The sequence below is a fragment of the Coenobita brevimanus genome, chromosome 50 (genome assembly GCF_032717465.1).
Source record: "Coenobita brevimanus isolate Jiangsu-jjx chromosome 50, ASM3271746v2, whole genome shotgun sequence".
Lineage (NCBI taxonomy): Eukaryota > Metazoa > Arthropoda > Malacostraca > Decapoda > Coenobitidae > Coenobita > Coenobita brevimanus.
Window position 1 is genome coordinate 40,811,888 of NC_137003.1, and position 14,865 is coordinate 40,826,752.

Below are 14,865 nucleotides of genomic sequence, written 5' to 3' on the forward strand. Positions count from 1 at the left end.
TCCTGTTACACTAAGAAGACAAATGCCGCTATGATTACCACATATTTCTTTTTTCCCTTTTCCTTTGTACAGGGGAATAATTATACCTGACTTCCAATCCTTCGGGACTCGACCTTCCTCCCAGGCCAATATGCACATCTTCCACATCCACTCTACTACTATCTCTCCCCCATGCTTCAGCATTTCACCACACACTCCATCAATTCCTGGGGCTTTCCCCATTTTAACTTTCTTCATTGCTTCCACAAGTTCCATTCTGCTCTCTTCTCACATCCCTTCGTCTCCCAGCCATTCCCCAGCCACTTACACTCGTATTACTTTCATGATCTCTCCATCTGCTCACCTTTTCTCCCTTCTCTACTAGTAATCTACCATTTCTATCTTTCACTTCCCAGCCAACTTCTCTGGCACCCTGTCTAACTCTCTTTACCTCTTTCCAGAATATTTTCTTACATTCCCTTCACTTTATACTTAAATTCCGTCCAAATTCCTCATCCACTCTCTTCTTACTTTCTCTTAATAATCTTTTCACCTCTCTCTTCCTCTCTACATATAACACTCTCTTCCGTTTCTCAGTTTCTTCCACACCCCTGTTTCTCATCCACTTAAAAACAGCCACTCTCACCTCTGCATTCAACCATGCCGTTCCCTGCACCCCGGTCGTTCGTCTTCTCTTCAATCCACACACCACCTCACATGCTGCACAAATATCTTCTGTTAATATCTTGCACACCTTGCACGTCCCCCATCTGCTCCAATCCACAGAAAACAAGAAAAAAAAAAGGGAGGAGGGGCGTCTCGACTGAGCAGTTTTCACAAGTGTATCTATCTATCTATTTCCAGACGCCTCAATCCCGTTTGGGGTGGCCACAGACAAAACGCCTCCACGTCGCCCTGTCCCCCGCCATTTCACTGCCCTGCTCCCAACTCACCCCCCTCTCTCATATACCTCTCCACCCCATCCCTCCATCTCATCCTAGGCCTCCCCCTCCCTCTTCTCCTCTCCACCTCACTCACATGCATTCTCTTCGTCAGTCTTTCACCCTCAATCCTCTCCACTTGGCCAAACCACCTCAGTGTGTTCCTCATAACGCTTCCTATCACATCCACACCACAACGCTCCTTTATATCCTCATTCGTCAGCCTGTCTCTCCATGTGACTCCACAGGCTCCTGTTAAATAACTCATTTCCACTGCTCTCACTCTTGACTTGTGTCTTTCCAACAACGTCCAAACCTCACTTCCATACGTTAGAGTTGGTATCACAATACTGTCATGTAGTAACTTTTTCACCTCCATTCTCACTTACCTGTTTCTTATCACTGCTTTCAAAGAACCAGCAACCTTTCTTCCCTGCTGTACCCTTTCAAGCACTTCACCTTCCAAACCTCCATCCTTATAAACATCACACTACCCAAGTACTTAAACGAACTCACATTTTCCAATTCCTCACCATCCAACCTCACTGTACAGTCACTGACTTCACCTCTCTCAAAGACCATCACTTTACTCTTCCCTACATTCACCTTTAGATTCCGTTTCTTACACACTCTCCCAAACTCATCCACCAAGCCTTTCAGCTCCCCTTCGTCTTCACTCAACAACACAGTATCATCTGCAAACAACAGTACAGGGAGTTTCCAAACACTATCCTCTCTCACCAGGGCCACTCCAACATCCACTACCCTACCTTGTACCTCTTTTATTACCCCATCCATGGACAGATTGAACAACCATGGAGACATGACACATCCCTGTTTCAGCCCAACCTTCAAAGAGAAAAATTCACTTAGTTCACCATCCACACGCACTGCAGCCTTAGCACCATCATACATACTCTTCACAGCATTCAACAACTTCCCATCTACTCCATATATTCTTAATACTTTCCACAATCCTTGTCTATCCACCCTGTCATATGCTTTCTCCAAATCCATGAAAGCCACATACAACTTCATTCCCTTCTCTAGAAACTTTTCCACTTAAGATCTAATAATGAATATCTGATTTACACAACCTCTTCCCCTCCTAAAGCCTCCCTGTTCTTCTCCAACTAATTCCTCTGTTCTTTCTCTAACTCCGTCAATAAGTATCCTACCATACACTTTTCGTATTATACTAAGAAGACAAATGCCCCTATGATTACCACACACTTCTTTTTCCCCTTTCCCTTTGTACAAGGGAATAATTATACCTGACTTCCAATCCTCCGGGACTCTACCTTCCTCCCAGGCCAATCTACACATCTTCCACATCCATTCTACTACTATCTCTCTCCCATGCTTCAGCATTTCACCACACACTTCATCAATTCCTGGGGCTTTCCCCAATTTAACTTTCTTCATTGCTTCCACAACTTCTATCCTACTGATTTCTTCCTGTCTTCTCACCTCCCTCCTTCTCCCAGCCATTCCCCAGCCACTTATACTCGCATTACTTCCATCCTCTATGTTCAACAATTCCTTAAAGTGTTCTCTCCATCTGCTCACTTTTTCTCCCTTCTCCACTAGTAATCTACCATATTTATGTTTCACACCCCTGCTAACCTCACTTCCACCCTGTCTTACTCTCTTCACCTCTTTCCAGAACATTTTCTTACAGTCCCTCCACTTTACACTCAAATTCCTTCCAAATTCCTCATCCACTCTCTTCTTACTCTTTCTTACTAAACTTTTCACCTCTCTCTTTCTTTTTACATATAACTCTCTCTTCCGCCTCTCAACTTCTTCAACGCCCCTATTTCTCATCCATTCATTGTATACTTTCTTCTTTTGTGCCACAGCCTGCCTCACCTCTTCAGTCCACCACGCTGTTCCTTGCACCCCCCCTCCGTCTTCTCTTCCTCCCACACACCACATCACATGCTGCACACATTTCTTCTGTAAATATCCTGCACACACCTTCCACGTCCCCCATCTGCTCCAATTCATATTTGCCCAATCGTTCCTTCACTTCTCTCTTATACTCTGCCTTTTTCTCATCCTCTTGTAACCTTTCCACTCTCCTTGCAACTACTCCTTCCTCTCGCCTTTCCCTTCTTCTATTTCTCCATATTACTTGGATCCTAATTCTGGTCACCACAAAGTAGTGGTCAGAGTCCTCTCCCCCCTCTATAAGCCCTTGCATCCATTACACATCTTCTCATCCTTTCATCTATACACACATAATCAATCATTGCCTTCCTTTCATTCAGTTCACCACCCACCCTTCTCATCACTCGCCATGTATACCTGTGGATCATTTTATGCCCGAAGAGGGTACTGGCTATCACCAACCCCCTCCCAGCACAAATGTCCATTAACGCACTGCCATTCTCATCTATCTCAGCAGGCACACCCCACTCACCAACTATTCCATCCACCTTCACATTCCCAACTTTACCATTCATATCACCGATCAAAAACACTCTCTCATTCCTTCCAAACTTTTCCATGCACACTTCCACATTTGTCCAGAACAAGTGTATCATGAATTTAAATATCCGCTGCAAGAGTCTTCTGTATTGTGCTGCCATCTATAAGCGGCTTTGCCAACCTTAACCCCAAACAAATGTCAGCTGATAACACGACGCCCATGTGATGGTGAGCATCTGATATTTCGTGTACCCTGAACGTATTTTTCATCACGATTTCAGGACCGTAGATTATATATGCCATAGAATCAATGACCTGTGCAGAATTTCATATACTGGTCATAAGAACTTTGTACTCTGTTGATCATTAAAAAGTTTACTGGTATCTAATTACTGCCAAGTTCTGAAGGTAAATTAATGTGTGCGACCGGCAGTTTTTTGTTTAGAATTGATATAGTTTTTGTCTGCGTCCGTCGATTGTGACATCCACTTCAGTCGGAGTACATCCTTGTTTGTGAGTTTTGCCCCTCTGACAATCAAAATTTTGTCAACCAGATTCAGGAAATTAATCTTGGATTTTTAATGTGTTTTGGACGATTTCGGCTTTTTAAATTATCGCAGATCTCTACGATAGTTTCATGTTATAGCCCACAGTTCGTTTTGTTTCATTTTTTAAGGCTCATACATGCTTGCGTGCATCGGCCTTGGTCACTTAATCGCAGTCCTCCATGTTACATGATCTCTGCCAGGCCTTTTTTGGTTTACCTGTCGCTACCCAACACCCAGCATTAACACTTTCTCATTTTCTGCACTCATCATCCCCCATCCTTTCCACATGCCCAAACCATCTCAGTCTACCCCTCCTCATCACAAGACCAAAACCCTCCAGTCCCATCCTATCTCTCTTTCATCGTAAACCTAGTCCCCCTAGGCCTTGCACTCAGGGACGCACTGAACATTCACCTGATCATTGCCATTTCTGTATGTTTGAGTGGTGAATATCCTCTTCCTTTACTGCCCAGGTCTCACACGTCACATACAATGATCGTTTAGCACAGAGGGAGAGCCCTCTCAATATCAGGAGAGGGAACAGCTCCATGAAGTTCTTCCAACCACTCCTCATTCTAGCCACAGAGCTCACTACAGCCTCACCTCCAGCATATAACTTGTCTCCCAAATAACTAATCTCTTCCTCACCTTCGAGAGACTCACCAGCAAGTTCAGTCCTCGTGCCAGACAGTCTTCACATGCTCTCCCTGACACACAGCACACGTGAAATCAGCATTATCTTGCAGTCTACCTGTAATACCACTACATCTCTTATGCACCCAGTCACCACAAACACTGTACTGTACAAGATAGAATAACTTCCTACACTCTTGAGGCAGATCGCACATGGCCATTCCGCCTCTTCTTTGACAGTGCTGCCTCTAGCCCTAGTACTATCACTTTTGCTTTATCAGCATTTACTCTTAAGTCCTCTCCATTTCCTAAATAAACTAGTTTATGATTTTTCAAAATGAGCAAATCAAAACATAAAAAACCACATGAAATGCATAGGCTAGTTTACTTGCATGACCTATCATAACCTTAACTTTTGCCTAACCTGGGCATTCTCAGATGGATTAATTGAAATTAAACCATATTTTGCCATGCTAACCAGCTTGTGAAAGCTGCATCATTTTAACCTTGCCTTGGCATCCTGCAGGCATACCCTTGGTATCCTTGAATCCTTCAGACCATACTTTAGGCTATTGCATATGTTATAGATCCTAATCAGAAAATGCAAGTAGCATACAGTGGGGTCATTTTGAGAGTAATTTAGTTTAGAATTTGAAGAGCAGAGATGTTACCACTTCCAGGACTATGAGGGGGCAAAATAGAAACAATTCACCAATAGGCACTTAGGAAAGACAAAATTTGGAGATTGGGACCGCTAAACACCACCAAGTAACAAAAGTAAATTTCAGATGGATGTAACATAAAGCTCTGTCAGGACATAAAAAGAAAGCTGTCCAAAATTTAGGATTTGAACTTATTTTTAGAAGAATCCAGTATTAAGGTAATGTAAAATAATACTGACACTCATGGGGAAAGGTGTGGGAATGAAGGAGTTTTGGTTGGGAGATACAATAAATTTAAATAGGTGATTTGTGAAAGAACTGTATGCCAGAACTGAACAAAATGCATAGCTTTAGTAAAGATAAAGTTTTGGGACATCACCAGAAGGCACTTACCAATCACTCCAGTTTTCTTGCGGGTTTCTTCTAATATAGTTCTGAGTATTTTGTAGTTATGACATTTTTTTTTGTTTGTGAGAATGGAAATAACAGAGGAATTAGTTGGAGAAGAACAGGGAGGTTTTAGGAAGGGAAGAGGTTGTGTAGATCAGATATTCTTAGATCTCTAGTGGAAAAGTTTCTAGAGAAGGGAAAGAAGTTGTATGCGTCCTTCATGGATTTGGAGAAGGCATATGACAGGATGGATAGACAAGGATTGTGGAAAGTAAGAATATTTGGAGTAGATGGGAAGTTATTGACGGCCGTGAAGAGTATGTATGAGGGTGCTGAGGCTGCAGTGTGTGTGGATAGTAAACTATGTGAATTTTTCTATTTGAAGTTTGGATTGAAACAAGGATGTGTCATGTCTCCATGGCTGTTCAGTCTGTATATGGACAGGTTAATAAAACAGATACACGGTAGGGCAGTGGATGTTGGAGCGGCCCTAGTGAGAGAGGGCAATGTTAGGAAACTCCCTGTACTGTTGTTTGCAGATGATACTGTGTTGTTAAGTGAAGACGAAGGGGAGCTGCAAGGCATGGTGGATGAGTTTGGGAGTGAGTAAGAAATGGAATCTAAAGGTTAATGTAGGGAGGAGTAAAGATATGGTCTTTGAGAGAAGTGAAGTTAGTGAATGTACAGTGAGGTTGGATGAGGAGGAAATGGAAAATGTGAGTGCATTTAAGTACTTGGGTAGTGTAATGAGTAATGATGGAAGTTTAGAGGGTGACATGCTTGAAAGGGTGCAACAAGGAAGAAAAGTTGCCAGTTCTTTGAAAGCAGTGATAAGAAACAGGGAAGTGAGCATGGAAGTGAAAAAGCTACTACATGACAGTATTGTGATACCAACTCTAACATATGGAAGTGAAGCTTGGACATTGTTGGAGGGACAGAAGTTAAGAGTGAGAGCAGTGGAAATGAGTTATTTGAGAGGAGCATGTGGAGTCACATGAAGTAACTGACTGACAAATGAGGAAGTGAAGGAGCATTGTGGTGTGGATGTGGATATAATAGGAAGCGTTAGGAGAAACACATCGAGGTATTTTGGCCATGTGGAGAGGATGGAGAGTGAGAGACTGATGAGGAGAGTGTATGTGAGTGAGGTGGAGGGGGGAAGAGGGAGGGGGAGGCCAAGGATGAGATGGAGGGATGGAGTGGAGAGGTACAGTATATGAGAGAGAGGGGTGTGAGCTGGGAACAGGGCAATGAAATGGTGGGGGACAGGGCGACATTGAGGCGATTTGTTTGTTGCCACCCCTTACGGGTTCAAGGCATCTGGCAATTAGTAGAGAAGTTGATCATTAAATGATACTCTTATCTGACTGCTCCTACCACATTCCTGTCATGTCCACTGCAGACACTATAAATGAATGAATCCCTTATGTGCCTAAATAAAAGGTTATCACAGTACCAGGTACGTTTGTTCACTCTTTTTCAGTCTTTCAAACTTCCAGTTGTTTAAGTACTGTACTAGTCTTTTGGAAAACCAGCCCAACCTAACCTAATGCGTTTTACCCTAATCTAACCAAACCTAACCTAATCTAACCTCTCTGAATCCAAACTGACCTAACCTAACCCAGCAGCCTAATATAACATATCCTATCAAGAAAGGAAAGGAAACAAATGCAACACTCTTTTAGTTATGAACATGTGCCGGTAATGACAACAGAGAGTCAGGGTTGTGAGAACAGGACAGTAGGAATGGTCATGTACAAATATTATAGAAAATATTCTTCTCATAAACGAAAAACGTCACGACTACAAAATACCGAAACAGTATTCAGCAGGACGCTGGATGAGGTCCGTAAAGAAATCAAAATGACTGGTAAGGTCCTTCAGGTGATGTCTCTAAGCTAAAATTTTGCCTTAGTTTCTGAGATACAGCTTCCCTCTTTCAGTCAATCTTTCATAAATACAGGACTGTACATTCCATTTCATATGCTTTCACTGCTGTCTGCAGATACTGTAGGCTACATTCACAGTGCACTCTGAAATTACTCCTGTATTGGGCAAGGGAAAAGTGAAGTAGAAATGACAACAGAAAATCCAGGAAGAATCAAATTCTGTCTGTATTCTGACCCCAAACATTATAGGTAAGAAATTCATCACTGGTTTGTGGTCAGTAGATTGTCATTGCATATAATATTTCCTCAGTTTTCTGGCCATATTTCGGTAAATTTGTGCCATAGTTGAATTAGAAAAAACATAAACAGGAGATACTGTAATATAATCTCGCCTCGATAAAAAAAAAATGAGTGTATGTTGTTATTCATTTATGGTATAAGGTCTGTATCTGATGTATTGTGCATGCTTAGGCATATAATTTTTGTTAAATCTTGCGGATTTCATTTTTCTTCAGTCATATTCATATAAGTACTGTACATGTAAATCAAATGTAGTTCAGATATTGTAATAATCTTGGAGCAGTTTGATATATATGTCTTGATTCTGGTTTGGTTTTTATGCTGCTATTGGTAATGTTAATTGTGTGTGGAATTCTGTTGCTGCTGTTCATTTAATGTTTCTGATCCTAGTGTTTCAAGTTCTTTTGACTTGGTAACTCTGAATTTACTACATTATTGGTTCCCTTGTACTTTGCTAATGTTGCTAATGTTGATGGCAGTGCTTGTCTCAGACTGGTATTCATGAGTTGGTGATACATTGCTGTCACTTTTGTGTTCTATCTTTGAAATACTGTATATATTGTGTAATGACAATGCATATTCCGTATTTACTGAACTTAATCTTACATTGTTCTAAAGAGCATACAGAAGAGTAAAGTTGCATGTATTATGTGTACATAAGCCTTTTGCTTGATGTTATCTACTAAAATGATCGAATCCACCCAAGGGTCATTGGTAGACATCAGGAAGGGCATCCGGTCATAAAATGCAACACGCTCCAATCCAAGAGTCCTCTACCCAGAGGCAACGGGGATACCTGGCGTAAAACCAAGTTATTTTATTTTTTTATAATCTCATGAGATCAGATTAGTGGAAAGATACATTCTGATAAAAGCAGAATCAGGTACTGTACAAGTTTTCTGAATACTGTATTTCAAATAGCTGACCAATATATGAGGAAGAGCCCTGATGCAACAGTTTTAGTCTCACACATGCTAATACAATGCAGCTTACAGTAATGCTGTACAATAAACAGTTGAAAAAGGAATGTTTCAGCCTTAAAAAGAAGCTTAATGTCATAAGAATATTTCAGCCATATATTGATCAGCTACTTGGGAATATTTTAGTTTTATAGCTGCTGTCCTGTACTGGTCTGAATCTGATGTAAGGTATGAAAAACTGGTAGGTTCCATTGGGAAAAAAAAATCACCAGTTCATCTATATGTATGGTACTTTATTGTACCATATGTTAAATTATTTTTAGCTTACTGATTTGGTTTTTGTTGTTTCAGATGGCTCTACAACATTTCTTAGTTGAAGGAAAACAGGTGTGGCCTATTTTAAAACTCTCATACATGAAAACCAGAATACCTAGGTGGACTTACACAAAAAATTTTAACATAAGGCTTCACAGTCAAAGGTTTAGTGCTGCCAGAACTAAGAGCTCATTGATTGTATCTGATAAAAATATTATGTTTGTGCCATCACATTCTAACAAGATACAGATATGTAAGTATTATGATTCAAAGTTTACTAGTGTTGACATTTGGGATGAAGGAAAGGAGGAGGATGAAATAGCTTCAAGTGAGGCAAAAATGCAGTTGGACCACATATTTTTAACCAAGAGTGAATTATCTGAATCTGAATGGCAAGACATTATCAGCCTCACAGCTCAGGTAATTCCAACAATTAATGAGAAAAACTGTGATGCCCTGATGATGATGCAATGCCTCAGAAAACAAAACCTGGCCCTGGGACAATCTTATATGAAGCGTTTGAGTTGTTTAGGACGTGAGGCAAACCTGGCAACCCTTGGAACCTATTTGCTGTTGTGTGGTCGCCTTGTGGATCAATGTGGTGAAGATACAGTGCTTCAGATTTACGAACAGCTAATCTCCAAGTCTAAGGTAAGGACCCACCACACTGCTCTTAATTGTTTAATTGTATTACAGTAGTTTTTGTAAGCCACTCATTGTTTGATGTAGAAAAATAAATTTTGCCATAGGCACCAGCTACTGCTATATAACAGGTACTGTATTGTTACATGGTAGACTGTATAGTTTGTCATCTTACACTGTGTTATTTTGTATGTCTAGGTGCATCCCTACCCAGATATCTGGCAACGTTGTGTACTAGTGGGAGTGTTTGGCCAGCGAGTATGTCAGAAATCGAAGCAATTTTCCCCATAAGATACTGAAGAAAGGCCAGAGATGCATTCCAGACTCAAACCCAAACTCTCATATACCTTACCGGTACTTAATCAATCGAGACTGACACAAAAACACCATAGGTAATGTTATCATTCCCATAAACAATACTATTGTTAAAAAATGGCACATCAAACATCACATGCAGGATGGTAGGGTGGTGGGACATGCAGTGTTCAACACCGCTTCGGAGCAACTAAACAGCCAAGCAGGCCACTGGCAGTGCACTAAGTGGGGATGTTGGAGGGCTGGGAGATGGGGAGGGAGACAAGCAGGGGTGGGGGGACAAGGAAGGAGGCAAGAAAGTCAAACAGCCGTACTACCTCCCCCCCTCCCATCTCACTCATTCACTCACTCACCATTCTCACTCACCACTCTCACTCACTCACTCACCACTGTCATTCATCACACACACACACACACACACACACACACACACACACACACACACACATGGGAAACAAGCAGGGGTGGGGGAGGGTGGGGGGATGGACAGGGAGACACCTAGGGGTTGGAGAAGGGAGGGAGACATGCCTGGCAGTACTGAGTGTGGTGGGGGAGCAGGGACAGGGTGGGGGGACAGAGAAGAGAGGGGATGGAGGGAGGAAGGGAGGACTGGGAGAGCTTCGTTTCAAACCTAGGATGAGGTGGGGTGTCGTACTAGTGAGGCGACAGAGATTCAAATCGTTCTAATTGTGGGAATGTTCTTCTCTTTCTTGTGTTTGGTGTAGCAGAGTGCCGGTTATCAATGCGCTGGATAACGGGGTATGGGTGTAATGATATACTGTAGTTATATTGTCTATCCATTCACCCATTCATCATTCAGTCCCAAATTTTTCCATCATGAGTTTCAAAACCTGGGGACCAGGCCATTCAGTTTAGACATTTTAGGTGACTCTTCGTCCTTTCACCCTGAGTAACATTAGCTACAGGTATTTGAGCATTACTGGGAGTTAGGCTATATTGTACGAAGTTAAGGAGAGAGAACTTCAAGGGAGGTAGGGTAATTGGAGAACTCAGTTGTATTTTGAAAGGGTCTATCTATCTATCTATCTCTCTATAGCCCGACACCCTAATCCCACAAAGGGTGGCCGCAGACAAAACACCTCCAAGTTGCTCTGTCACCCACTATTTGACTACCCTCCCCCCAACTCACCCCCCCCTCCTTCTGTGTGAAAGTGTTTTGTTGTGAGCACTTGTATGGGACTGAAATCAAGGTAGTGAGTGACACAGAACTGTCTAGGTTTGTAAGCTGTGGCAATGACCATTTTCAGACCAGCTGCAGGCACTAGGGAGGATGGGGATATAAATAATACAGAATTGTAATTTATGGGTGTTCTGGAATGGAAGAAAGAACTATAGAAGAGCATTGTAGAAATACTTTTTGGATAAAGAAGAATGCATTGAGATGGTATTGACATACACAAAGAATGCATATAGGTAATGTGCCAAAGAAAGTTTGTGAAAGTGAGACTGAAGGTAGTTTTGGCAGTGGCATATGTTATATAGTACAGTAAGTGAGAAAAGAGTGGATCAGTGTATTGGTTAATGAGAAGGAAGAGAAGTAAAGAATATGTCAAATAATTGGAAAGGTTAAGAAGCTTTAAGAAAAAAAGCATAAATGCTGAACTTTTCATATTACTGTGTTGAAATTGATATACAAAGAATAGCTTGATTAGTGGCGCAAGATTATATGCTGGAATCAGTATAGACATAGCCTACAGTGTACGGTACTTTTGCCAGAAATTCATCACTGTCATCCTACCTCTTTACTCTGCCCACAGGTGGGGTGAGCTAGGGTCCAGAAAACAAGGAAGAAATATCATACTGTATTGGGAGAACTAATCAGTAGCATGCCTAGAGAAATGGGCCATGCTCACTATTCAGACCCCTCGAATCCTGACTTTACCAAAAATTACACACAGTAGCTAAATGATATACAGTCACGCTAGGTACTGGTATGTGATGGGATATCATCAAATGAAAGGTCATGGCATAATGATATATACTGAGGTTGATATAACGTGGGATCAGTGGGGATATGGAAGTGGGGCCGAGATCCTTTTACCCTAAAATCTCAAAAAACCTTACCCTTTTAGGCTTGCCCTCGGCATCGTTAGTAGCACCATGCTTATCACTAGCGGTGGCATCCTTGCCAAATGTCTGATTTCCAAGTCATAAGTTTCAGTATTTCACACACAAAAAAGTTATCACTGTACTTAATGTTGCACACTGCACTATTCATTGCACACTTGCACTATTATTTGGTTATAACAGTGGTGTTTCATTGTCCTTGCATGCATGAAATGGAACAAAAGGGGAAATGATCACTGATGTAAGCACTGGGCACCCATCTTGGCACAAAAGTCTGACTGCCAACTTGTGTGGGAGGCACTGTGACTGTCAGCTTGCATGGGAGACACCGTGTAAATAGGGGATTGTCGTATGCAACCACCACAATTTTCGTATGAGTGAATTTTACCACCATCATCGCAAAACTGGGTGTAACTTTTAGGTCATTGTTGTGTCAGTTTATAGCATACCAGACTGACATATACTGAGGCCTGACTGTATAGAACTAGAGTGCAGTAGTAATCAGAAACCTCAGTATGAAAAACTTTTATGTTATGCAAAATTTCACAGTAAAAAATTCAGTATTCACCAATATGGAATTGTACATCAGGTGTTGGATGTGCGGCTGAGCAGAAGTGTTGTGGTGGCTTTATCATCAACCCAGGAGTGGCATCGTGCTCTGAATCATCTGGAGTATATGAGGAAAATGTCATGGATGTGTTCTGACTCCTACAGTGCCTTCATTTCTGCTGCCTTCAGGAATTCTGATTATGACCTGGGCTGGCACTACCTCGACATTATTTGCGGTGAAGGCAAGGTGAGTGATAAGAGAATGTGAAAAAAATGTACCATAGAAGGGAAGAACTTCATTTGTTGTTAACGGTGTTGTTGCCTTAGGGCCAGGCTCATCTGAATGTGAACCTGGTGGACTGCAGGTCATATTTGCCCTTCTGCAGTTCAGTATCCTCTTTTGGAGAGATAAAGAGGCAGTTGAGGGTCATTTCATCGGTTGGGCAGTTACACTGGCCAATTACAGTATATCAGTATCATTGCAAGAAGGCATCCATTTCCAACACCAAGGGTGTAAGTGGAAGTGAAGTTGCAAAGTAAGAGGAAATATGGAGAATTCAAGAGGAAGAGTGGAATGAGATTTTTAATAGTATGGTACCATGAGATAGGTTGACTTCAATTGTTTATTGATTTATGTACTGCATTGTTTTATTATTATTATTATTATTATTACAGTATTATTATTATTATGCCAACGGCCATACCACGTTGAGTACACTGCTTCCCGTCCGATCAGCGAAGTTAAGCAACGTTGGGTCTGGTTAGTACAGTATTTGGATGGGTGACCGCCTGGGAACACCAGATGCTGTTGGCATCCCTACATGTCAAGTGGGGTTGGTGGAGGATTAGTGCCCCTCCCTGTAAAACAATTAACTCTAAGCCCTTGACCACCCCGTTTGGGATACATGGCGTCTGGCAGTGAATGAATGAAAAATCCATCCATCCATCATCCAATCCTTCGTTGCCCCATGAGGAGTGTAGGAGCCTGGGGCTAGGCAGTTGGTCCTGACATTTAAGATGAGAATGACCAGCCTCACTCATCCCTGAGTGGCATTACATAAGCAATCAACACCAACCCACCCTTGGATATAAACCTTCATTGGCTCAGTCCGATTGGAGTGCAATAATTACCCACTCACACCAGGCGCCAAAAATTTGGTTATATGGTTACCACCCAGTGTAGTAAATGGTTTCCTGGTGTACAGGAAACCATTTGGCTTGTCACTCAGTGTAGAGTCACCTACAGGCAGATGGAAGAGGAAAGAATGAAGGAAAGAAAGACGGAAGAGGGAGTGTAAAGTCACACGTAGGCAGAAGGACGAGGAAAGAATGAAGGAAAGTAGACAGGTGGGGATGGAAGGGAAGAAGGATGGAGAAAAGGAAAGGGCAGACACCCGAGAGCAGCACTACATCGAGTGAGTGGATGGTGAGCGTCCCCACCGACCCAGATATTATTATTAATATTAATATTATTATTATTATTATTATTATCATTCATTCATTCATTCATTCATCATCTAATCCTGTGTTGCTCCATGAGGAGTGTAGAAGCCAGGGGCAAGGCAAGTTGGTCCTGAAATTTAAGTGCTGCTTTGGGTGTCTGCCCTTTCCTCTTTTCATTCCTTCCTCTTCTGTCTTTCTTTCCTTCATTTTTTCCTCTTCCTTCTACCTTCGGGTGACTTTACATACCTTCTTCTGTCTTTCTTTCCTTCATTCTTTCCTCTTCCTTCTGCCTATGGGTGACTCTACCTTGAGTGACAAGCCAAATGGTTTCCTGTACATCAGGAAACCATTTACAGTGCTGAGTGTTTACCATATAACCAAATTACGTCACCTGGTGGTTTAGTGCGTGATTAAGGCTCTCCAGATGGATTAAGACTGTGTAGGTTTATATCCAAGAGCTGGTTGGGGTTTATTGCTCGCATAATGCCACTCACGGATGAGTGAGACTGGTCACTCTAATCTTAAATGTCCGGACCAACTTGCCTAGCCCCGGGCTTCTACTCTTCTCATGGGGCAACATAGGATTGGATGATGGAATGGATGGATGGACTATTGTTACCGATAAAAAATTTACTTTTTGCAACCTTAAGGAAAAAACAGATGTATGGTGTGCAGTTGGTGTTTGAACCAGTGAGCTTTCAGTATGTATCAGTAAGGAATCAGCAAACATCATGTTGCTTCTGAGAAAAGTGGACATAGAGTAGTTCTGAGTCACCACGTTGTTGAGGTGGCTTCATACTGCCGTGTGGTGAGTTTGA

General features: G+C 42.0%; 1 protein-coding gene and 1 non-coding gene across 3 annotated transcripts in view; both read left to right on the forward strand.

The window, feature by feature from the left end:
- The first annotated feature begins 8,563 nt into the window (after positions 1-8,563).
- The window catches only part of mldr (mitochondrial ribonuclease P catalytic subunit), a 72,865-nt gene continuing 66,563 nt past the window's right edge, over positions 8,564-14,865 (forward strand). For both annotated transcript variants that reach the window (XM_080272380.1, XM_080272381.1), the window contains exons 1-3: positions 8,564-8,658; positions 9,047-9,661; positions 12,645-12,851. In XM_080272380.1, the coding sequence (XP_080128506.1) occupies positions 9,047-9,661; positions 12,645-12,851 (822 nt within the window). In that variant the 5' untranslated portion in view covers positions 8,564-8,658. The remainder of the gene's footprint in view (positions 8,659-9,046; positions 9,662-12,644; positions 12,852-14,865) is intronic.
- Positions 13,295-13,418, forward strand: LOC145399949 (5S ribosomal RNA). The gene has a single exon (XR_013897394.1). It is a non-coding gene; the product is annotated as a 5S ribosomal RNA (ribosomal RNA).